The sequence below is a fragment of the Nothobranchius furzeri genome, chromosome 2 (assembly GCF_043380555.1).
Source record: "Nothobranchius furzeri strain GRZ-AD chromosome 2, NfurGRZ-RIMD1, whole genome shotgun sequence".
NCBI classification, from domain to species: domain Eukaryota; kingdom Metazoa; phylum Chordata; class Actinopteri; order Cyprinodontiformes; family Nothobranchiidae; genus Nothobranchius; species Nothobranchius furzeri.
The window spans coordinates 62,835,299-62,861,077 of NC_091742.1; the positions used below are offsets into that span (position 1 = coordinate 62,835,299).

At 42.1% G+C, this 25,779-nt stretch overlaps 2 protein-coding genes across 2 annotated transcripts in view; one reads left to right on the forward strand and one right to left on the reverse strand.

The window, feature by feature from the left end:
- The first annotated feature begins 312 nt into the window (after positions 1-312).
- Positions 313-7,886, forward strand: igfbp5a (insulin-like growth factor binding protein 5a). Its single transcript, XM_015946688.3, has 4 exons — positions 313-874; positions 7,072-7,235; positions 7,313-7,432; positions 7,517-7,886. The coding sequence occupies exons 1-4, from the start codon at positions 538-540 to the stop codon at positions 7,652-7,654; spliced, it is 759 nt and encodes a 252-aa protein (XP_015802174.3). The 5' UTR covers positions 313-537; the 3' UTR covers positions 7,655-7,886.
- A 3,268-nt stretch (positions 7,887-11,154) lies between these two features.
- igfbp2a (insulin-like growth factor binding protein 2a) overlaps positions 11,155-25,779 on the reverse strand; it is a 31,976-nt gene continuing 17,351 nt past the window's right edge. The window contains exons 2-4 of the mRNA XM_015946687.3: positions 17,321-17,502; positions 11,747-11,887; positions 11,155-11,674 (exon numbers count right to left, since the gene is read on the reverse strand). Coding sequence (XP_015802173.2) covers positions 11,516-11,674; positions 11,747-11,887; positions 17,321-17,502 — 482 coding nt within the window. The 3' untranslated portion in view covers positions 11,155-11,515. The remainder of the gene's footprint in view (positions 11,675-11,746; positions 11,888-17,320; positions 17,503-25,779) is intronic.

Genomic DNA, 25,779 nt, shown 5'->3' on the forward strand with positions numbered 1-25,779 from the left:
ATGGGAAATTTCGAACAAGAAACTAAGTAGTTTGGATGGGGGTGAGGGGAAGGTTAAATCGCTATCTGCTAGATCTGGACTCACGCCAGGCCCCCACCCCGCCCTGACAAATCTGCATCCCAGATCCGACAAGTGCGCCTCCCGCCGTTTGACATGCCCATCGTTGTAGGATTCGCCTCTGGCTGTTTCTTATTTTAAAAGGGCGTGCAGACAGCCACAGATGATCATTCTGCTCCTTGTCAGTGTGGGTAAAACATCCCTCAGAGGTGGAGGCGGAAATCGGCTGGAAAACTCTTTGATTTTTATTCCCACTTTTGCAGAAGCTTGCAGGAACCAGAAGGGAAAACACATTTTTCCTCCTGGATATAGTTTATTTGAAATTCTTGGTGTGGATTTTGACGCACCAAATGCGGTGATAGGCTGTTTCCACCTTGCCGCTCAGAGCACCTGGACGCTGCACACCTGATGTTTGGACTTTTACTGAATAAAGGATTCAGCGGATAATCAGGGAGTCTGAGAAGAAGAAGAAGCGCACCCATGATGTTGCTGCGCGTGCCCTTCCTGCTGGTTCCACTGCTGAGTATCACCGGCTGCGGCGCGTCCTACGTGCCGTGCGAGCCTTGCGAGCAGAAAGCCCTGTCCATGTGCCCACCGGTGCCGGTGGGCTGCCAGTTGGTAAAAGAGCCTGGCTGCGGCTGCTGCCTGACGTGCGCGCTAGAAGAGGGCCAGTCGTGCGGTGTGTACAGCGGGCCGTGCACGCGCGGGCTCCGCTGCCTGCCCAAGAACGGCGAGGAGAAGCCTCTGCACGCACTCCTGCACGGCCGGGGGGTGTGCAGGAACGAGAAGGTGTACAGGCTGCTGCATCCACCGAAAGGTAATCGCTACTTCTTGCATGTAAACACCCGAATTATGTGATTTTTTTTCTAAGTGCATCATTTAATTCTGCAAATGAAGTAATGTTTATAACATTTTCATCAAAACAAGTCAAATGCAGAATCAGTACTAAAGTATAGTTCACAATAAAGCACCTGTCATTATGACCCCATGACCTCTGAACTATCAGAGAGCTAATCAAACAGGAACAGGAACCTGAGTCCTAAGAAACTCTTCATCCCCTCCTCTGATCCTCTTTTCCCACATCTACCTGTCCCCATTCCCACATCCAACCCACCTTTTTGTCCTCTCAATGATCTCACTTTTTCTCTCCTTTCCTTCATCTGGCGATGATTCCTCTTCATCTTTTCCACTTTTGTCCCGTCCCCCCCCCCCCCCGCCCCATTCCCAAACGGAAAAATTCTCATGGATTTTGTAATCAAGCCACACAAATGGTTATTTTTGATGTTTTCAGCCAAACTTGCAAAATAAGTGGAGATATTTGCCGATTGCACCCATTTTTTCAGTCCCTGCTACCCTCCTTCCTCCCATCATGTCACGCTGTGCACTGATTCAGCAGATTGCAGCGTGGGTTACCGACCCCCCCCCCCCCCCCCCCCACCACCACCACCCCCCAATCTGTCTGCCCATCAGCCAGTTTTCTGCAGCTCCTGCTGGGCGTTCTGTCCGCAAACAAAATAATGTTTAAAAAAAATAGAAACTCAGACACGCACGCAAGGATTGAGAGTACTGACTTTATCAACACGTGAAGGGATCTTGAATCTGAGCCAAAAACACGTGCACACACTCCGGAATGCATGTTTGAGCACTAGCTGTCATTCAGACTTCAATTTCAGCTTCAAATTTGCCACAGTGTTTTCATACAGTTGTTGCTCCAACAAAGAGGGATGGAAACTAGTGGTCCAGCATGATTGTGTGTGTGTGTGTGTGTGTGTGTGTGTGTGTGTGTGTGTGTGTGTGTGTCTGTGTGTGTGTGTGTGTGTGAGAGAGAGAGAGAGAGAGAGAGAGAGAGAGAGAGAGAGAGAGAGAGAGAGTGGTTTCATCTGAAGTAACTTTAAAGCCAGACCACACTGCATTTTTGGCCATCCCAGACAAATCTCTCACTGAACAGAATCATGACAAAAAAGGATGAACATGGAGATGATTTGCACGTCTGTGGTCGTCCAGTGTGGCCGGCTCAGCAACAGCTTAATGAGCACCTTCACAACAAAAGTTAGCCTCCAACAGTCTTCAAGCACTGCTTGAAAACCTACGACCCCCATCTGCAAACGACCAACGAAAAAACACCCAGGGAATGATGCAAAGAACAAGTGGGGAGTGCAATACGACAGAATTCGCAACAGAAGAAGCTACACGCAGGAGTTGTTCGATTCGGAGTCCAATAAAAGACGTGTTAACGGCAGTGCTTTTTTCTCTTTTCAGCTTTTTGTGGTGCATGTTACCAAGGCAACACGCAACCCTTTTCTGACATTAGTACGTCATTCTAGAGCAAGACGTCATGCAGTTTGGCTCACTGAAATCTTGAACCATACAGTGTACCATCTCTCTGGAGTCCTCACAGTGTGACATGAGCAGTAAACATGCCAACAGTCAAACATGGGGGTGCTAGAGTGATGGTCTGGGACTACTTTGCTGCTTCAGGACCTGGATAGCTTCATGTAAATCTGTGTTTCCCAATTAATGGGGTGCAGGCAGGAGGAGGGGCAAGGGGGTGCATGAGAGACCATGCACCCCCTGACCCCCGTTCGAGATATACTAAGTGAAGTTCAAAGTGCGCACACTGCAATTTTCCTGCAAGAAGGCGCAAAACATAAAATGCATCCTAGGGGCGGGCTTCACAGAAAGTAATTGAGAAACACTGCAGTGTAATGATCGAACAATGAATTCTGCTAGCTAGAATGGCTGATCTTTGACCATAAACAGACCATTTATGTTGAAAAATTCTCCAATGTGAATGTGAATGTGAGTTGCAACTAAGATTTAGACAAAACTCCTCCATTACCGTGAACCATAAATCTAGATTAGTTGAAACAGTGAAGGATCAATGACTTTTTCGTAAGGGCGGACGCTGATAGCATTTTTTATTCTTTAATAAAGGAAATCATCATTCTGGTTATCTCTGACTGATATTAAAAATTGTTTTCTAATCTCAAAATGTTAAGAGACAAAATTGCAAAATGAGAAGAAGTCTGCAAAGGCTGAAATGGTTTTATGTAAATCATCACATCATCTGCAAACGTGCAGACAGAAATAAACAATTATCTTCTATGGCAACACTAGTTAGATTTTTGTTGATTGATTTGTTAACGGCGCTGTGCCGCAGTGGTTAGAGCTGTTGCCTTGTAGCAAGAAGGTCCTGGGTTCGCATGCTGGCCTGGGATCTTTCTGCATGGAGTTTGCATGTCCTCCATGTGCATGCATGGGTTCTCTCCGAATACTCCGGCTTCCTCCCACAGTCCAAAAACATGACTGTTAGGTTGATTGGTCTGTCTAAGGCCCTGTCCACACGTAGCCATGGATCTGCCAAAACGTAGATATTTTTCTACGTTTTGGCCTGTCATCCACACGAAAACAGAGTTTTTTCACACGAAAACTGATCTTTTTAAAAACTCCGGCCAAAGTGAAGATCTGTGTTTTCTCCGTTTTGGGTGTCTGCGTGTGGACAGACAAAACCGGAATTTTAAGGTCCGCAACGTCACTTTCCGCGACAAAAAAATGCTGACATCACGTGTGCGACCTGTGTTTACACTAGCCGACAGCATGGATGCCCTCAGAGCTGCGCTCGCTTTATCAATTGTCCAAGCGCTTTTTGCTTGTTTGTTTTTGCAAGCAGAATTACTGCTCCTTGCGGAAGACCACAGACAAAGGACGAGGTTAAGAACGGGGGAAGTACTGCCGCCTACAGGTCTGGCATGTCCTTAACAACGTATTTATCCGGGTACGTGTGGACAGAGTTTTTTTTTAAACGAGGCGGTGTGGATGCAAGTTTTTGGAGGGGCGGTTATTCGTTTTAAAAAAACCCGGCTACGTGTGGACTAGGCCTGAATTGTCCTTAGGTGTGAGTGTGTGTGTGTGCATGAGTGGTTGTCCTGTGTGTCTCTGGCTCTCTGTCCAGGGTGTACCCCGCCTGATTATCCATTGACCGCTGGAGATAGCCCCTCCCCGCGACCCCGAGCGGACAAAGCGGGTTCAGAAAATGGATGGATGGATGTTTTGTTAACATATGTTTCTTCAGTAAGACCATTCCAGGGCTTTTGTTGTTTGTTTCTATTTCCAGTCAGGACAGGTTTGTGGTATAGTTACCGTGCTCAGTCAAGAAAATACAATAATCCTTTAGTATATGTGATTATGGTTTATCTTTTATTCATGTCAAGTTGTTTGAGGGCACCAAGGGGGCAGGCTGTCATATTTCAGGGGCTGCCCCCTGTCACGCTGCGAGTGCAGGAGGATTGGACCCAAAATGCAGAACACCACAACTCAAGGCACTGCGCTGCTCTGGGCGGCTGCATGTTGGAATAGCTCTGTTGACTATATGTAAGTTTTGCCTTTTCTTGGACATTTTTTATTCTAGTTTCTCAAGAAAAATGGTATTTTTTGGACACTTTATTTTTCTGTTTCTGGTGCTGTGAAGCTTGGAGGATTTTTACTGCTATTTTTAGCTTTTTTCACTTTTTGAGCATTCGTTATGATGCGTAACCATGGCAACAGCTGGTTTACAATTGGGAGCAGCTGATTAACATTGGAAAGGCTGAAATAATACCTCAACTGAAGCCGCAAATCCCAAATGAGCTAAAACGCAAGAAGCGTGGGTGCAGTGTGGGAGCAAAATGGAGACAGTGAGAGAGGAAATTCAAACCATCTCTTCCATCGATCATAATGGCAATGTGAGATCACTGGCCAACAAGATGGAGGAACTCCAAGCCCTTTCAAGGACTCAGCCAGAGTTTCGGAACCACTGGAGGAGATAATGCAAAGCAGGATTCTCCAGAAAATCAAGAAAATTATGGACAACCCTGAGCATTCTCTTCACAAAACTGTCCGACAACAGAAGAGTGTCTTCAGTCAGAGGCTTCTTCAGTTTCGCTGCAACACTGACCGCTACTGGAGATCCTTCCTGCCAACAGCCATTGTAATATACAATAACTCTTTGATGACTTGATTATTGTTATTTTTCTGAGCTACTACAGCAATCAATTTCCCTCTGAGGAGAGGTTGTTTAAAATAAAAAACCCTTTTATTAGAATGAGAACTGAAAAACAAAGACTATAGGACACGAGGTCAAAAATCTAAAGTTCTGTGGACAACAAAAGCTCTCACGTGAGCCAGGATCTATAGTAACTGGAGGGGGACAAAAACAACGCTGACAAAAGACAACGGACCGACAAACACTGAGGGACAAGACAGGGTTTTTAAACACAGAGGGAGGTAATCAGGGGAACAGGTGACAGGTGTGAGGAGTGAGATCTGGAGGGAAGACAGGTGCCATCAATAACCTAAATGGGGGAAAGAACTAAGCAGGAGGGAAGATAAACATTAACCTATAAAACACTGAATAACTAAACCTAAAGACTAAGGGCAAATATAAACAACCAATTACTAGAGGAGGACTAATACAAAATCAAATAGGAACTACAAGGGAGTGACTAGGGGGAAACATGAGGGAAGCCTAGAGAGAGCTGGGGAACATAATGAGACACAAGAACATGACACCCCCAGTCCTCAAACCATACATCGCCCACACATGCTCAAATATCAGCTGAAAATATTTATTCTAATTCTCCAGTAAAAAAACATTATGGGTGAAAAAGGAAAATACATCAAGGAAAGTAGAGCGGATGTTTTTGCAGAATACAGAGACTTTGCTCTCAAGGGAAAATTATGATCAGTCAGCACAGCTGGGAATAAAAAAAAACCTAGAGGATTAGCAAGTGAAGACTTGGTTGGACACTCCCACATCCTTTATTTTCTTCTGACAGAACTGTAATCCAGGGAAAGGATGGATGATATCGCCATTCCCATCAAGGCCATGACCTTGTTTCACCATTCTTGTTAGCTTAGTAGCTTAGCGACTACATCAGTGCAGAAATGGCTTTCTGCTGCGTGACACAGCAGTGCAACTGGGTCGGCCGTGGCTTACAAGGCTAATGCGTGTTTAGGGCTGGACGAAATCTTTTAAAGTACTTCAGGGATGGCAAGCCCCAGCTGTGGTTGCATGAGCCAAGGGTGGGAGTAACAAGAGAAATAGGTGAGTGCCGAGGTTGGTGTGGCCCCCCAAACTTTTGCAAAGAAATAGAGCTTTTTTTTTTTATTTTGTTTTTTTCTTGCAAAGGCACACAAGGGGTTCTATAGGGGGCTGGGACCCAAAATGGGCTGCGGCTGTTTCTGGTGGCTTGCCACATGACAAGAGTAATAGTATGTTTGCACAGACCCGGGTGCCAGGCTGAGACTAAATATCTAATTTGGGTCACTTGCTATAAAAGTTTTAAAAGCTCTGGTCTACATATACCCCAGAGTGGCAACCTAACTTGCCATAAATGTAGGCTGTGTTGTCCCTTATGTCAACACGTTCAGCCCGAAACTGGCCAGTCGCCACTAAGTGTGCTAAATAAGCATCAAACCAGCGCAGTGAAATCATCACCTTGGGTTGTGACGTTTCTCTTGCTTTGTGTCCTTGTGTGTGTGTGTGTGTGCTTTGCTTTTTAATTTCAGCCTTTTCTGCTGTTACGGTTCCAGGTGGCGGTGTGTTTTATTATAAACCATCTCATGAAAGCAGCAGAAAAATGCTTTGAGGCTTGGCTTGCAAATGACTAATATTACACCTCTTTTCATTTAAGTTCGTGAGGTGAGAATTGGTATCGCTGGGTGTTTTAATCCAGTCGTCTGTAATTTGCACTGTTTCAGTAAAAATTACCAACCAGTGTGCAGGAAGGGTTCTCTGATAATAGTAATCCCATGAATCAAGTGTAGGTTGCTTCTTTCTTTAGTTTTATTTGAGCCTTGTCTCTTTTGGTTTTCATTTGAATTAAACTTTGAAGAATTGCACATTTTTGGGCCTTTGCAATTCTCAAAATAACACATTTTGAAAGAAAATTTTGTTGCCAGAAATGAAGAAAACTAATGAGATCCCTTTTCTCTTGTTTGTCTTTGTCTTCCCAAAATCACCCTGATGTGTTGAAGAGCCAATACAAACCAGGGTGCCCTTACATATAGGTCACGTCAGCAAACTCAAGGACCTGGCAATGAGGCAAGCCAAGGATCGCATGAACCATTTGGCCAGACTGAGACCCACTGGTAACCTAGAGCTCTCGCCAACCAGCCCCTACAAACTGGAGCCAGAGTTTGTAAGACGATCAAAATTTGTGTTAAAAAATGTTTAGCTTAAACTCTGTAACATACTGGCTTAAATCTGTTTGTGTAGGGACCCTGCAAGAGAAAACTAGATAGTGTAATTCATGACATGAAGGACTCTTCTCGGGTGTTGGCAGTGTCTTTGTACTTACCCAACTGTGACAGAAAGGGCTTCTTCAAGCGTAAACAGGTTTGAATTAATCTTTTAACTCTATATTTTCCCACAATTGATCTAAAATGAAACAACTTCTCTGTAACTTCTTTCCATTTGCAGTGTAAGCCATCTCGTGGTCGGAAACGTGGTATTTGCTGGTGCGTGGACCGCTTCGGGGATAAAGTCCCCAGCATCAACTACGCCGGTGGAGGACTGCAATGTAAAGATCTGGACGGTGGCAACAACAGCAACGAATGAGTGTGAACGAGTTTCCTCTTAAATCCTGCCAAACAAGCGAGAACTCTTAATGGCTGACAATCAGGAGCATAAAGCACAAACACTTTTTATATGTGGTAGAGTGTGATGGACCGCGCTGTTCATTGTGAAGTGGAGCCAAACAGAAAAGGTTGCTTCAGTGAAAATTTACACCTGTGGCATTCCACTGTCAATATGAGTTTAGCAACCCCAGTTTTCTGCTAAATTCACTTCAAAAAGTCATTGAAAGACACATTTTCACAATGGCACACAGTTTTTGTGTAAAACAGGAAGTGGGGCCACAAAGAGACAGACATTCATATATACTGAGTCAATTTAGTCTAAACTGGAGGTTTTTCTTATTTACTATTGTTAAATTTTGGGATTTTTTTTCCTAAGAAAATTCCAGTTTCTATCTTTGGGAAAAACTTAAATAATTTCATGATTTTGAAAATATTTCTTAACACTGACCTTGAAAAATTGACTAATTCCCATCAAATCTAGGTTCTCATGCTAATCTCTCAATTTGAGTGCGTCGAGGTTCAAAGTCATATTTTTGAGCTCCAACTTCCCTCTTTCAACTTTTGTTCAGTACAGCATTTCCCTTACAAGTTATTGTAAGTTGATATTAACTTTGTGTGTTTGCCAGAATGGCAAATAAACTCAGGAGAACAGATAAGATAAGCTAACAAACATTTCAAGCTGTCAAACAGGGATTTCACAACCAAAGCTACACAACTAGGACCACGTGAATGAAAAAAAAAGTTATAGAATTGAAAAAACACATTAAAGTGATTAAAATCATTTCATGTAGTCAAATTTAAAAAAAGTCTGTTTTCATGAAAAATAATGACTGAATAAAAGCAGCTAGCTAAATCTGCCCACTTTTTGAAGTTGTAATTTATTACATTTCTTTCATCTTTTTATAAAACAAGCCTACTTTTTTTAAATCAAGGCTTAATGTTTTACCAAATTTATCTCCAATAGTGCATGCTATATTAGCATTTCCACAGTATGCTAGCTGTAGCCTTTGGCTCCTCTTTCTGCCACTTTCAGCAGAAACTTGCGAGCTACTGCTTGAAAAATGTGACTTAAATCAAGAGGGTTAATTCTTCAGGCAATCTAGACGACTGTTTTTCACATTTGTCTTAGTTACCTCTTTTGTTTTTTTTTTAGCTTCCTTGCACTAACCTGTTGCTAGCATCCCTTGTACCAGCCATTAGAAAAGTCAAAATAAGCAAAGCTCACTCGTGAAGAAAAATCTTGGTGACATTTTACAATGAGAGTCCCATTACTGACGTTACTTATTGCATTAGTAAACTATTACATTAAGTATACACAACAGACCGTAGGCCCTCAGAGCAGGGGGTGGGGGAATGCTGTCAAATGTGAGAGCGGGGGGACATTTCGCCCAGAATTGATAACAGCAGCACAACTCTACCACTGACTTGCAACATGGGTGTTTTATCTCAACAACTAACACAAACCTGGTGGAGCTTCTATCATGTGGAGAAGTTGCTAATGCTAAAGGTTAGCTTAAAGTAGCTTGCTACATTCCCCGTTGTGAGTCAAGATGGGTGAGTCAGTGAATGTTAAGTGACAGTCTGACGTAGAGCTGTCAGGATTTTCAAATCCTAGAGTTTCACCGTCTATTTCCTATCAGAGGCTAATGCGAAGGTGTAGGAGACTTTTTTCATGTTCAGCTTGCATGAAAAACTAAGTGACCACTTATGATCAGAAAAAACATTTATAAAACGGTTTTTCGGTCAACCACATTTTTAAGGGCACTTACAGTTAACAATGGTAACATTAATAAAGGGACCATTTCTTTATTAATGCTTAATGATGGATTAAGTAACCCTAATAAAGGGACCCTTATTGAAAAGTGTTACCAAAATCTCTCTGTATTGTTTGTAAATAGAAAAACCGTGCATGCAAGGCCTGAGTTTTTTTTTAGCTCTCTACTTAAAAAGCACACACAGTGTGTGAATACACTCTCTCTCACAGCTTGCACACAAATTGTATGCAAAGGCCCTGTGCTGTTTATGTTTCCATGTGAAGGGTCCTCACTGCCACCACACATGCAAAACGGTAGGCTGCTCGCAGGGTTCATCGGGTCCTTTCTCCCACAAAGAGCAAGGTTGCTGAGTTTTTATGTAAATCAAGTGCCTTTCGCCCCGCACTACTTTGAATCTTGATTTGCATGTGGGTCCATCGTGTTGCAGAATGAGGGACACCTTAGCAAATAAAAAAAAGGATAATCAGTTCAAGGTGTGGATGTGATTTCTCGACAGTCTATCGTGATCTTCCAGTCAAGCGCTGCTAAACATATATTGACAAAGGACAGCATTGTGTTCTGTGGTTTGAATTTTGTTCTCAGTTATATTCCTAATGTTTAGTATAATTTTAGATATTAACGCCTCCTTTGACAGTGGCACATCAGCCTATATCTTTTCTAGTAAACACTTTTCTTATGCCGTCAGTTCAAGCTCATATAAACATATCGCAGAAATGTTCAGCACTTCAGAATCTCAGTCAAAACAGATTAATGTGAACTCTATGATGGGAATGTTTATCACGCCTGTATAATTGGGTAATATATTTGTAAATGAATACTCTGATTTCAGTGTGTTTGACCACAGTAGTCTTTCAACTATAATGTTTAGGATAAAAACTAAATGACGTTACATTTTTATATGTTCGAAAATAATTTCCAAATGTTGAAATCTAAATCAATTTGCTAGCCTATTCATTGCTAACATGCTAATTCTGAAAACTAAAGTAGTATTTCAAAATAAGTCTGGATAAATTATCTCACCAGTACATTTGATGTTAGGAGTGTGAGCTGATTTAACTTTGAATCAATCATTAATATGCAGAGAACCCACAGTGATAAATTATTGAACCTACTCTTAGCTGTTAAGTCGTAGGGTTTCTAGTCTAAGCTTTTATTTTGGTAGGATATTTTTGTTTTATGTTGGTCTGCGTAAACATGTTAGCTAAATTTTTTGTTTAAAATTGCTACAAATTGTACATTTCAATTAGATGTAACGTTTTATGATAAATACCTAAATGCTTTTTTGGGTATGTTTAAAAATGTGGTCATACCATTGGGATTTTCTAAAAAAAATACATCTGTTACACTGACCTTTTTGAAGTTAAACGTGAAATAATTTTGCTGTTTGTTTTTTATGTATTACTTTACAATCAGCACCCCATACTGTAACTGTATACATTATTTTATGTTTATACAAATCACTATTTAAATAAAGTTCATGTACTCACATAATTACCCGTCAGCACTTATATGATATCTGTCATATCTGCACTTTGATGGTAAAATGTTGAGTCAGATGTGTGTTTGGTGATAAACGTGTGGTTCGCCCTGTGGGTGTTTTCTATCTCTGGTAGTAAGCAAAAACAGACAGGTTGCTGTTAAGTTGTAGTAGAATCACCAGTAGAGGGCAGTGTGGCATATCCATTAGAATAAAAACAAGCACAAGTAGATTTTTTTATCTTTTATTTTTTATCATGTTCCTTCTCTGAACATTTTCTACTTCAAAATAAAAGCCAGGCACACTCACAGGTTTAGAGTAGAACACAGGGAGCAACAGTAGTCTGCAAGCTAGAGCAAGAAAAGAACTAAAAACATCCAAAAACTGAGCAGTCACAGTTAGTAGCTTTGTTACGGACCCTCCTTCTGAAAAACCCAAGTCTAAGATTTAGTTTGAAGTTCAATCTTTGATTCTATCATTTAAATTGTTTAAAACGTCTTCAGATGAGCTAGAGACAGACATACGTAGAGAAATAGCTTACTCATTTTTTTCCCCAAGTTTTTGGTTTGTTTGTTTTTTTTCTGCCACACTAGACCTGGTCTGGGTCGGGGAGCTCCAGCTCCAGCCCTGTGAGGTACTGGGTGCAGTTTGGGTCACCCCTGACAGTCGGGGCCGATGGGATACGCCGGCCGGTGTGGGGGTCAACGCACCAGCACTCACCCCTCTGACCATGGAGGGACATCTTGCACTAAAACAAATATATTTGTGTTTAAAATGACACAAATCCCTGGATGTTTAGTCAGTACAGGCTCTAAATTACCTGTTTGGGGTTATACTGCCCCCTTTTGTCACAATTAGGGATGTGCAATGCATAGAGGTCCTCCAGTGGACCTCTGTTATCTCTGAAGGGCATCTTGGATATTCGCTCCAGGACCAGATCAAGCTCCTGCTGACACTGGGTCTTAAAAAAAGCACAAACAACAAAAGTCTCATGTCCACATAGAGGCATGTGGGTGAGCTGGAGCCGCCTGACCAGCTGACGCACCAAAAGTTCTGTACAAACTGTTCAAATATCCACTTTCTGAGATTTTATGAACTGATTTGAAGCAGAAATATGTATATTTTTCACTCAGGCAGAACCCAAGCTCCATCTAGGCAAGAACGTATTCAGCTCCAGGCTGTTCGCCGTGCAACAGGCTCAATTTTTAACTAGCTTTATGAAATGCAAAGAAACATCATCCACAAAATAATGCTGAGAAAATTCCCGTTCCTGCCAGAGTTGAATAAAAAGTTGCCAATGACCTCAGGTTTACCTCACAGTGCTGCACAACCAGAGTAATAGCCATTAAACTGTTTTGTTGGGGGCAGGTAAAGCTGTTTAGGTTTGATGCACTGACCTTTAGGTGGATAAAATCATTTTCATAACCAACTCATTAACCTACAACAATTTTTTTATTTTAAATGTAAAATTGAAGCATTTTTCTGACCACCAGCTGCTTGTAATCATTTATTCCCAAATAATCATTTAGAGGCTGATACAGCAGAAAATGCTGGCTCTCAGTCATCTGCTGTTTTAGAGCAAACTTCACATGTTTCAAAGCAGTGGGTGTTTCTCAATGTCAAGGCGCCTGGCCTTGCGAGGTGATGTCTTGCGAGGCCAGGCGCCTTACTTACGAGGACACTGTCCTTCCTTGGTCAAAGAAAACGGTTAAATGGAACAGACTTGCATCACGTGACCACGGCTTCCATGGCGGTCACGTAACGTCACGTGACATGGGAGATAACGTTATATTTTGTACGTATTAGTTTCAATATAAATATGTAATGAGCCTTTTACTTTTTAAATTGTGTATATGTTTATTAAATTAAAAATATAAGTGAGTTACTAACCGCGAGCCACCGAAGCTGCAACTACTAAAAAACTAACCAACCACAGATAACTTCTTTGGATCTAAAAATAAACATTTTAAATTAGTTGACTTACATTTAAACTTTAAATTCGTCTCCGAAGTAGCTGACGGCTTCTGATCTGTCATCTTTTTGAAAATACCGCTGTGTATTCTGGGTAATTTTTGACCAAGGCTAGGCTACAAGACACCTGCCGTGTGTCCTTGCTCAGCTAGCTAAACGGCTAACAAACGGAGAACACACGCCTCGGTAGAAAATTAACATTAGAACACGTCTTGGCAGCTCCCGATGACATATCTCCTAGGCAACCGGGGCGGGGCCAAGACATCAAGGCAAGGTTCCTTGGCATTGAGAAACACCCAGTGACTCAACTGGTGGCCCTCGGGCCATATTTGGACCAGGAACTGCATTCCATAGGCCTAAGGCTCACAAAAGCATTCAATTATTAATAAATTATATCCAATTCAGTACAAAGTATTTGAAATTTAGACAGAGTTGTTGACAGTTCAGCGTTTCAAAACAGAAGCCATGATTTCTGGCATAACCCTCCCACTGTCTTTATGGGTGACCCCGCAAGGAACGTTGACCATTGAGCAGGATTGATAGTTTATCCCTTGAGGTCCACGTGGCAGGGGTGAGGTGGTACCCAGTCCTCCCCCCTGCCACATGGACCCAAGGGATAAACCATCAACCCTGCTCAATGGTCAACTTTTATCGTGGGGTCACACCCATTAGGACAGTGGGAGGGTTAAAGGTGCCAGGTTGTATTTTTTAAGAGTCTGAGCACTGGAAGCAACACCTACTCACCCACACACAAACATAGTGATCTTATAAAACATCAAACAAATAATAACAGTCAGACATTTGGAACTAGAAAACAGCAACTGGTGTTTAGCACCATCTTGTTTCCTCTTGAAAAGTGGGTTTTTGGTTTTGACATAACCCTGCTAACAGTCAGTGTCGCATGGATGTGCACATCATGTCTATATTGAATCCATCAGTCCAGACCACGTCAGTGGGACGTCTAAACTGGGTTTTTGCATAAGCGTCTCAGGGAAGATACCCAAGGAGAGGGGTGAGTGTTCTGCGACCATGTTTGCAATCAAAACCTAGCTTGTTCTTTAAATTCACTAAAGCAGCTTTAATGCTTTAGATATTTTAGAACAAATTTAGTTGATTCAGGACATAGCCTAATTGGATGCTCTGGACATCATATAAACCCAATGAATTAATGAAAATTTAAATAAACGGGCAACAATTCGAGTTGACCCCACAGGTTCAATGGGACCAGTAGTTACTAAGTCAAAAATGAGTAAACCAAAGCTAACTCTATTAGCGTCAGTGAGGTTAGCAGTGATTGGAAAAATCTAGAAAATTCCCATTGTTGACCCAAGTTTTGTTGATGAGTCTTTCTTTAAAAGGAAAGCTTCTGAAGAACAGCAGAGAGGGATATGTAATTTTAATACATTTAAATGGGGGACGTTTGGCTAACGTATCACAATTTAGAGCTTTCATTCAACGATCACTCAAAATTTATTCATCACAATCATTATAGCATCAGAAAATTGGAATTTCTAGTTTTTAGTTTCATACACACAAAAATAAAGTGGGATGTGAGTTTGGGCCACCTTGTTAATCTTCATGATGTTCCTGTATACGTCGTTGGTCGTTATGATAAAAAATGCCAGTGAAATATATCATATTGACCCTTTGCACGTGACGTCACGCCACTCATGTGACCGCCCCCTTCGCCATGATAGACGGCAAAAAGACCGTTTACACCCATAGAAATTCCAGTGGAGGTAGTCAAAACAAGCCAGTTTGTAGCCTTTTATCGCTTTTATTTAGTTGATTTGACAGTAAAATGGTTTTAGCTTGCTGTGTGGTTGGCTGCACTAATAGACAAGGACGTAAACTCAACTAGTTTTTTCTTTTTAATAACTTTGATGGAGACTGAGGACGGAGACAAACTGCTGCATCAAGCGGACTAGCAGGCGTCAGATTTGCAACAAACATGTTTTTAACGGGTAAGATTAACGTTCATTTATTTCACAAGGAAGACAGGGACAGGGATAAATGTGATGTGTTTATACCATCGACATAAATATACTGGACATCTCCTTTCCATAGGCTCCAATATCACGTTTTTGAGGCCAAATGGGAAGTGGCCACCACCGCTATTTTGACCGTGTCACAGGTTCCGTCAAGCCCAGACAATTCCACAAAAGGGAAGAGAGGAGGAGCTGAGGGTGGGGCTGTAAGGCTGGGATCAACTGACGACACCCAGTCGAACTAGCTACAAGCTAACCTGAAGCTAACCCAAAGCTAACGTGGAGGTGGGAGCTAAGCTAACGGAGGTAGCAACCTAGCTACAACCGGAGTTAACTGTGCACAACACCAGAGCTTCTGAGTCAGAGATACGCCGGGCTGACCGCTGGGGAGAACCGGGTGGAACACAGAGGTCTCCGAGAGCTCCACAAGCTGGCAGCCGCACAGCAGACAAGCGCTGCTGCGATCTGAGATGCGCAGAGCTGCCGCTGGGGAGAACCAGGTGGAAAGGTTCCCATCCCAGAGCTCCACAAGCCGTCAGCCCGCGCAGCAGACAGAAGCCGCGATCAGACAGAGATGCGCCGAGCTGCAGGGAGACCCAGCCGGCAGCCCGGCGCATCAAACAGAAAATGCGATCAGACAGAGATACGCCGAGCTGCGGGAAGGGGAGAACCGGGTGGAAAACATCGGTCTCCCGAGAGCTCCACAAGCCGATAGTCAGAACCCAGCTCCACCAACAAGTTATATTTCAACCCATTTTCTAACGTGCAGCATTATGTTAAATGCACTGGGTTTTACCCTATTACATTTAAATTTCATGGTTAAACAGTACATGTTAAAATCTAAGCTCAGCTCGGCAGTGACCTAAAATACATAAATATAATTTTACTTACCGAAAAAAATGAAGTGGAGACTCCTTGGACGCTCTATTAGTGCAATTAATGCCACAGCAAGTCATTTTGTTCAACAATTGCACTAAAAATATCCAAAAAGAATACACAAACACAGAGACTCAAAATCCCGGAGCAGTTTCCAAGCCAGACCGAGGCTCTACTGAGGCCTTTCCACGGAGCTAGCTCTGTGGTCACGTGGGTCTGATGCTCATTAATTATACAGAATTTTAGGCTTTTAATACACTTAAACAGAAGAGTGAGAAAAATATTCACCCCCCTCAGAGTTGTCATGAGTGTAAACTAGATCTATTAAACCTAAAACATGTTTTGGTACTAGGCTGTAAACATGTTTATTTCTGCTGTGAAATTGGTATTTTTAACATGGGAGTCAATGAGTATTTGCTCGCTTCTGACACCAGCCGCTAGCGGATGAGGGTGGAACTGCAATTTATGGTACTTCCGGGTTTGACTCAATTTGAGAGCTCCATTGTGGGGGCTTGGTTTATACTAGTTATTGATAATCCTGATGGATGGGTATTTCACCACGGAGGCTGCGCTCCGTCCACTGTAGTGTAAAGCGAGACAATTATTAACAATATTAAAGCTCCGATGTATGATTACGTGTGTTAAAATTATGTTTTTTATTTATATGAGCGTCGGCATTCAGAGATCTTCTCATTCCGGTGTGAGAGCAGCAGCTGAACCCGGTAACACCACCAGCAACAGAAGCTGGTAGGGATCCGGACTTTTTAAAAATCAGCTTTGGTGTAAAGTGAAATGCTGTTTATAACATAATGTTATAAATCCAGAGGGGTGAATTTAGGCAAAGTCAGCAACATGTTTACATCGGTGAACAGCTGCAGAGAGAACGTAAGCTAACGTTGGTAAGCTAGTTAACATACCGCTCTATGTGAGCCCCCGCTAGATGCACTACTTCTTCTGATAACTGAACTGGGCATGAAGTAGTTGAAGGAATGCTGGAGGAGTTTTGCTTTTGTTTTGATCGCAAAAACAATTTCAGGCTCTACGTTTCCCTTTGTTTAGTAATCGTGTCACTACTGTTTACAGGCTTTTATCGTCCAGCATGGTGGACCCACGTGATTAGGTGACGTCGGTGCAAAGGATCAATAGGAGACACACAGTGATATTTGAGAAGTGAAACAGTTTACAAATGTTTGCACCTGCCTAATTTTGTTCAATTATTGCACACTTTCTGTAAATCTTATAAACTTCGTTTCACTTCTCAAATTTCACTGTGTGAATTTTTTTTATCATAACAACCAACGATTAATTTAGGAACATCATCAAAATTAACAAGGCAGCCCAAACTTTTGCATCCCACAGTATTTTATGGATTAGAAATAACGCTGGTGTTATGTCAGTGCTGCTTTGCAATTTTTTTAAACGAAGAACCAGTAACTTGTTCTACCTAAAGAAAAAATATTATTATTATTATTATTAGTAGTAGTAGTAGTAGTGTACAGTGATTAAATATAAAACTTGTAACGTTTGACTAATTGTACAATTGTTTTACATAGACTCACCTGTTTGGGCCGAGTAGGTCTCACCTCTTCCACCTTGTTGGTCTTCATTTTGGTCTTCATCTCCTGTCTGTGTTGGCGTACGGCGCTCTCTTTGGGTCCCAGCCACATGGTTTCTTTAGTGGGCCTTCGGATGGTTGGGATCTCGCTCACGGCCACATCGGGCTGCTGCTCCAAAGCCTCACCTTAAAAGAAAATCATCATTGTATTGAGTAAAAGGAAGTATTCTGAATGACACCAAACCCAGGGAACAAGCATTTGGTCAACATTTTCTGGGTGATTTTTTGCTGAGGTTCCAATGGAGCATGCCTAGACCATTCTTTGCAAAGCAAGAATTTGGTCTAGTTCACTAGGCTACCGGTATCCAGCAGGTTGAGTGGTTATCTGGTCCAACACACAAGATTCACTGGTTGAATCCCCCGTGCAGCAGCTCATCAGGCTCTGCAGATGCCTGTTAATGACCTGCTGATTGAAATCAGGTGCGTACTTTCCCTGGCGATAGGGAGCTGTACATACCTAAATCATTGCAAGCAAGCAGTATTTTTGTGTTTGAGTAATACTTTATCAATGGATGGCCTTTAGGGTCAAAAATCCCTTTTTTCAAACAAGTACTTCGTCAGATCGTTCAACCTCCAGCAAAATGACAAGCACATCAGACTCCCTTTCATCACTGACAACAAGCAAAGTGGTAAATGTGTAAAACATTTATGAATGGAGAAAGTTTTGTAATCGTTTGTTACAAATCTATAAATGCATCTTTTCCTCCCAGGCACACATAGGAGGAAACATGGCGTCACCCAGAGACTGAGACCCACTTCCATGTATGCTTCCAAGGATTTGGGTTATACAGTGCTCAGCATAAATGAGTACACCCCCGTTTTGTCATGGTCTGCGTCTGTCCTTCCCTTCATGTGTCTCCTGATGTTTCTCCATCCTCTCTTGATTCCCTTCTGTGTCTCATGGCACCCTCATGTGTCCTTTGTCTGCATCTCTATTATGTGTCTTCTGTTTGTAGGCCTTCTTCTCATTCCCTCAGGACCGGTGTTCATTTAGTTATCCTCTGCCCTTCCAGTTGTAGCTCTGGCCTCTTGTTCCCCAGCTTAGTGTGTGTGTGAGTCCTTCCCTCAGTCTTGGGTTTAGTTTTATGTTTAGGTTTATCTGCCCTCCATTGGTTCTGTTTTCCCCATTCGGATCATTTGTGTCACCTGCCTTCCCTCCAGCCCTCACTCCACACACCTGCTTCATGTTTCCTTAATTGTTCTCCCTGTGTATTTAAGCCCTGTCTTGTCTCTGTTTGGTGTCGGTCCATTGTGGTTATTCTGTCAGTCTCTCGTTCCTAGCTCTAGTGTTTCCTGGTTCTTCTCGTGATTTCTAGTTTTTTTTTTTTATCTCTAGTTTATATTTTGGACATTTTGAATTACTGGCTTCAGCCTTTTGGATTTATTTTTGTTTTGGACTCATCCTGCAAATAAAAAGATTTTCTTAAATATCATCTCCTGCCTCTTGTCATCCTGGGTTCTGCATTTTGGTCCTACCATCCCGGACCGTGACACCTTTAAAAAGTACAAATTTAATCAGTAGCTCAATGAACAAAAGAACAATTTCCAGAATTTTAACAAGGCTGGGTTTTATTGAACACTTGTTTAACTCTATAACGTGAAATTAAGGTTTATAATAAAACTTAGATCACTTAGATCAGAAATCCCCACAGGTTTGGATTGGGTTCAGATCAGGAGACATGGTCATTCAATCACCTTCACCTTGTTCTTCTGCAGAAATGCAACAGTAGCTTTAGATGTGTGTTTTGGATCATTTTCGTGTTGGAAAAGTGCACGACGACCAAGTACACGGAGTGATGGCAGCATCTTCTCCTTCAGTATAGAGCAGTACATTTCCTTTCTCAGATGTTCTGACATTTCTCTTCCATGAGGAGCCGTTGCTGACAGCATAAAATGGGAAGGGCTTTTCTTTAAGTAATGCCCTTATATAGTCACCTGTCTGATGGACACCTCTTAAATGAATCATTAGACTCACCTGTGGTTGAATGCCTGTTAATTAGAATGTTGGAGTCTTAAGTGTGGCTTTTCTTCTAAGACTACAATTGGGATGTACTCATTTTGCGACATGAGCTTACCGGTAAATGGATTTGTTAGGAAAATCACGTCTTTTGTGTGTGAAAATGAACAAATCCTGTAATCAACGGCCCACATCTCTGGGAGTGTTCTGTTGTACGGTATCTCATAGAAAATGTTTATTCTGGAAAGAAACTAAAGGTTTTTCTGACAATTGTAATGGGGTGTACTCATTTATGCCGAGCACTGTATGTTACGAAACCGCCAATATTTTTCAACAACTGAGCATCATTCAATTCATTTTCAACATTTCCACGTTATTTCCAGATATTAATTAATAGTAAAAACTAATTAATAGTAAAAACGACATATTGTCACTGTAATGACAAGAATATTAGGTTGAATCTTTAGGTTTTTCATCACAAATGGACAACATATCCTCTTTGTTTAGTTGAATTTATGAAAAACCCTAAAATATAACACAGAATCTTTTAAGCGTGGTCAATTTTAAATTAGATTGTAAAAAATAAATCACAATTTTCAGAAGAGCCCAAAGTGCTTTTGAAACTGCATTTTACCAAATAATCTTTCAGTCCTTGAGGGTTCCACTTGGCCTATATCCTTGTTAAATGACTTGAACCATCTCCCTTCTTTGTTGAGTCTTGTTAAACATGAACTTACAACAGGAGATGAAAAAAAAAAGAAAATCAGTCCTCAGACAGATGGTGCAAACAAAGCAAGGGGCCATCATGTCTGATCCAGCATGTTGTTCCTGACAACAGAGCATACTTTGGAAATTACAGAGAGGGAGAGGAGGAGGAGGCTTTCTCCAAGCCAGCTGATTTTTAGTTTTACAAAAAAAATGTACATGAAAATAATTTTTCGCAGAACTCAGCTCAGTTTAGCTGCAAGGACAAATATTTCAGGGTATGTGCAGGTTTAAGGGAGCCAAATTTAAGACTTTTTAAGACCTTTTTTAAGGCCACTTTGACCAAATTTAAGCAATTTTTAAAATTAAATTTAAGCTATAATTTCCAGCTATTGCCTGGAACAAGTGCTAACCACGTCGCAAACGTGGGATTAGCCATCCAGTTACCATTAATCTTACACTTTCCCATGGCGCAAGCTCCCACTAGCTTAACCAACTAATGTGCTCATCTAAAAATAGCCCCCTTTCACAACCAACTGAATGTGTATGGTTCTGCTTACGCCAACATCATACACAAAAAATGCTGAATACTAACTAGAAATTCACAAAATGTTTATAGAAATAAAACAATCTTGTTTATTGGGTTTTTGGTAATTTAAGACTTTTGGAAACTCTATTTAATGATTATTTGTCATTTTTAAGGATTTTTAAGGCCTTAAATTTGAAAAAGCAAATTTAAGACTTTTTAAGGACCCGCGGATACCCTGTCTCCTTCTGGCTCTTGGAGAGTACAGACACTTTTTTCCTCCTCTCCTCCCTATCTTATCCCCAAGGCTCTTTGTCTGTCTTTGGGTGTACGGCACTTCTGTATATTTTCTGGAAACTGGAAATTATTAAAAATGGACCTGGTCAGTTGGTCTCTCACCGCAACTGACAAAATTTTTTCAATGATGAGAATGGGAGAAGGGGCTCCCGAGTGTCCCTCTGGGACAGAGCCAGTTGGGCATATCATGGACTCCTGGAAACAGTGGAATGTGATCTGCTTATCTCAACTGTCTGCAGAGGATTCTGAAGACGTCTGGATATTCGTGGTGTTGGTGTCAGGTCTCCTGACAGCCGGTTCTGGCTTACCGGAAAATTAATGAGCTGTCGGGGACTATTGGCTCAATCCCGGAGCCCAGAGATGGATTACACCGCACTGTGAAGGCACAGACTCATTAAATTGTTGAAATGAGTCGTAAGCTTGGAACTTTGGCTGAGATTCAGACTCTGGCACAGAAGGTGGATTCCATCAAGGAGCGAGTTGACTAATCAGCACAGATTGGGATAGATTAATTATGCCATTATTGGATTTAGAGGGGTTGAGGACCAACGGAAATTTAAGACAGAGAGGAAATTATCTCTGTCTGGCCCCCAAAACAATTTCTTATCTGAGTCTGGTGCCCTTGAGCCTGTGAGGCTGAAGTGAATACTCCCCCCTCAGAAAAAATGTGGAATGCTGCTGTCGCCATGGCAACTGTGTCCCCCTATGTCAGCCTGGGCGGGACTGCGACCGAAGGCCGTTGAATCGTTCCAGGAGTCACTGTGCTCTCTAAAACCCAACGACCTCCTCCCCCGGTCAAAACGAAGGTGACGAGTGCAGCTTATCATGGCTGCATGCACTGATGTGTGGACAGTCCCCAACCCTACCGCCCCACCTAGTGGGCACTTATGTTGTGTAATGTCTGAAGTCTGTTGCATTTCTGTCTGAGATGCTTTTTGCATAGCAAAGCTGCCCTCCCTGAGGAGGGTAACTCTGAAGTGCCTTTTTTTCCCTCCACCTGACTCAATCCTTATGTAAACCCTCTGATCTCTATTAAGGTAGTGCGACTCAGGTTGCGAATGACCACAGTCATCAATTCTTGTCACGTGTCTTTGCCTATGTATGTCTGATCTCAGAATTGTGTGTACTGAAACTCTAATTTCCCTCTGGGATTAATAAAGTATCTTTGAATCGAATTGAACTGAACTGAATTGAATTGAAAGAGCAAATAAATGTGCAAGAACACCAATCACGATTTATTTTGCTAAAACGTTGTCAGAGATTCTACATCTAGCCCCCCCCCCCCCCCCCCCCCAAAGAGTTTCACCGGGCAACCAAATGACAGAAGGCACAGGCCAGGTCAGTAAAGAAGGAATGGGATAGTTTAAAACACATTCTCACTCCCAGCGCGTCAAAAACAAACGCTGGGAAAGCCACCCTCCGCATCAGACCCCTGACGCCAAAAGTGCCCTTTTTCGTCACTTATGTGCGAAAAGGGGTTTTTCCCTTTTCTGACGGCAGATCCCAATGCAAAATAAAACTGACAAGATGGGATAACCGCTGATGCGGCACCAAACCAGCTCATTTAACCGCACCTAAACCTTAACATTTTACTATTTATAACCTTCCCCTCACCCTCTTCCTAACCTTAACCCTCTTGCTACCTAAAACGTTACTCTCACTGTAATCAAGCGTTTGTTTCCCATGCATTCCGACTGTGAATTTTCGTATTTGCCGCCCAAGGGGAACCTTAGAACATACCATCTGGCGAGGGGGAGGTTACAAATACCCTCTACTTTTAACCTCCACCTTGGCAGTTGAAACCTCCCCCTTGTGTTGCCTAGGTCCAAACTCGACCAATGACGAGGCGGCTCCCGCCATTCACTTCATAGAGCCGTGTCGGTACAGGATCTGCTCAGGTGCAAGATCGGCTCAGGGTACTTCGACTGCCGATGACGTCAAAGTAGTTGATTGGCTGAACATGAACCTTACAGAAGTTACGTAATCACGTTTCGTTGTTATCACGTTACGTTGGTCCAGACAAATTTTTCTGTTAGAAAGATGGACAACTTTTACAAAGAAATCCATCATTACCTCTTTGAAAATACACTTTTAGCTTAGAGCTGCATGTATATTAGGGCTGAACGATTAACTGCATGTGCAATTAAATTGCGATGTGACAAAAGGAGATTTTCTAATCACAAAGGCTGCAATTTGGCAGCGACTGGTTAGTGCAATGCTAATACATATGGAAAAACCCATAGGAATGCTAATGCTAATGTCACCGATTACATTCTTACAAATTATGAATTAGAAACATGCCAAATGATTACATTTGGAGTCTAATAGAAAGTAAAACTACCATCAATCACCTCTGACTCTGTGTCTGGTCGGAATTACAAAGCATTCAAAAACAATAACATTAAAGTTTTAAGTATCAGGCGTGGCATTAAAAGCAGACGCTTTGATGCTCCACCTGACAGTAAATCTGTAAGGCTTGTTACCAGCATTCAGGCATCAATTCTGTTTGCTTCACAGCCAGACAGGACACGGTTAAAAAAAAAACTACCATCAATCAAATAAGTACAGACAGGTATTTTAGTAAAGCCAGAAAACTTTTAACTCCAGAGTTTTGACTAGCAGCTATGAGTGTAACTGAACTACGCATGGACAAGACGTCAAAAACTCTAAACACATAATACTTCAATAAATGGGACACACTTCTTTCCTGCAAATACAATTTCACAGGTGTTGCTAATACCTATGATCCTTTAAGGGATGTGCTCAAAGAGGAGTTCAACAATATGTTTTATTTTACAAATACCATTATAAACACAAACTTACGTCGTAAGAAACATTATTTTAATAACAAAACTGCTAAATTCTTTCCAACAGTATAGATGTGTAGTGTATTTTGCCCGAGTGGGTTTGCCGTACTTTGACGTCATCAGCAGTCGAAGGACCCCGAGCCGATCTTGCGCCCGAGCAGATCCTGTACCGACACCGGCTATTACAGCGACCAACACATCACTAACGTGTTAGCTAGCAAGATGGTTAAGGTTAGGACAGGGGTGAGTGGAAGGTTAAATAACAAGAGGATAAGGTTAGGGTGAGGTACAAAGAGCTTGTTTGGTGCCAAGGCTGCGGACATCCCATCACGTCCGTTTTACGCTGCATTGGGATCTGCAGTCAGAAAAGGGAAAAAACCCTTTTCGCACATAAGTGATGAAAAAGGGCACTTTTGGTGTCAGGGGTCTGACGCGGACGGTGGCTGACCAAGCGTTTGTTTTTGACGCGCTGGGAGTGAGAATGTGTTGTTTAAAAATATTCAGACCTGAGGACGTAATCTGAGTTAAATGATGGCAGAAAAATCTTCGAGAGAAAAGGAAATTCCAAAAGAAGTAATGATGCTGGCACTTTTCGCTCATCAGATTTTGACTTGAGTTAGGGTTAGCACACTGTGATCTCTCAAGGATACTTTCAAGACAGTTTCTTTGCACAGGAAAAAAAAATGTAGGGTGGGGGTGCAAAAGTCAACTGAAATCAGGTGAGTCCTTGCACATGTGCACACATGCACAAGTTGAGTTGATAAACTTCCAGCACTCAAACTGGGAAGCCTTTGCTGTCTTACATAACATTCACAGATAAAAAAAGTAATTTTTTTCTGTGGCAATCTGACACATTTGGTCTAAAATGCACTCAAATGAATGTACATTACAGCAATCGTACTATGGCGTGCATACAAGCACGTAGGGTCAGGATCCCGCTTTTAGGGGGCACTAGGCCTCTGTAGAACAAGCTGCTCCACAGCAGAGGGCTGAGGATCAGCAGAGTCAACAGAGCAGCAGGCCTACTGTCCAGTCTGCTGCTTGACTTAATCCTTACACAATGACACGAGAAGCTTCCCCTTTCTATGTTTAATCCATGTCAAATTCCCAAGTGGTGCATAGGACGGAGGTGACACGTCTGATTGTCCAGATTCTGGTCAACTGAGAAAACGGCAGACTGCTTGTTGAAAGTGTTGGGAAAGGAAAGTGACATTCCCACTGCACCATATTCCTGTTGGTTTTGTGGTTTGAGTCAATGATGCTATTCTTGTCCGTTGATTGAAGGAATGTTACAGCCTCCAGCACGGATTACAGGAAAAAAAAATATCATGGAAGTCTGTTCACTTTCAGTTCAGCAAATTTTGTGCACAGATTTGCAGATTCCCTTTGATGATGACACTGCGATGATGTAGAAAATCTGAGAGTCTTGGCGAAGTCCGGGAGTATTGGGCTGCTCATTACCCACAATCCAGCACAATTGGTCAACAATGGTTTTTAGCAAGGATGTGTTTGGTTTATTTTCATGGGAGCAGTGTATCTGGGTTCTGGATGGTAAGCAGAGGCAATGTATCCAGAACATACAACCCTGGCCAGAGACATGACTACGTAGGTGCCCTATTGTGCGCTGGAGAGCATAACGGCATTGCCACCATATTGGGTGGGTCTCCTCACTCTCACAGCCCAACTTGAATTTTATATTTTAATTTATTTATTTTATTTTATGTAATCATATATCTATATATATATATATATGTATATATATATATATATATATATATATATATATATATATATATATATATATATATATCGTAAATCCTCTAATACAGGCCAGTATTCAATTAAAGGCCGGGTCTCCAATTTTGGCCGGTGCCGGAGTCGGCGGAGGTGAATAAAGGCCGGTCTCTTATTGTGGCTGGGTGGAATGTGGTAACAAGCAAGTACGGGGGGCAGTTGTGTCATCGTCTCACTTTTGATTTGCCAGTGATAGACCGCGAGGGTAACTTTAACCGTGCGGAGAGGAAGAGGAGGCTGTGCCAAAGCGTCGGTACTGACACGCGATCGTTCATGTCGGTTCATTTCCTTTAAAGATTTCTGTCTTTTATTTGCAC

What these genes read in the sequence shown, in the direction of transcription:
- igfbp5a (XM_015946688.3), top strand. Translation starts at nt 538, where the DNA reads ATGATGTTGCTGCGCGTGCCCTTCCTGCTGGTTCCACTGCTGAGTATC. An exon ending in ACAAACTGGAGCCAGAGTTT is followed by an intron (nt 7,236 to 7,312) that starts GTAAGACGATCA and finishes CTGTTTGTGTAG; the next exon opens with GGACCCTGCAAGAGAAAACT. An exon ending in GCTTCTTCAAGCGTAAACAG is followed by an intron (nt 7,433 to 7,516) that starts GTTTGAATTAAT and finishes TTCCATTTGCAG; the next exon opens with TGTAAGCCATCTCGTGGTCG.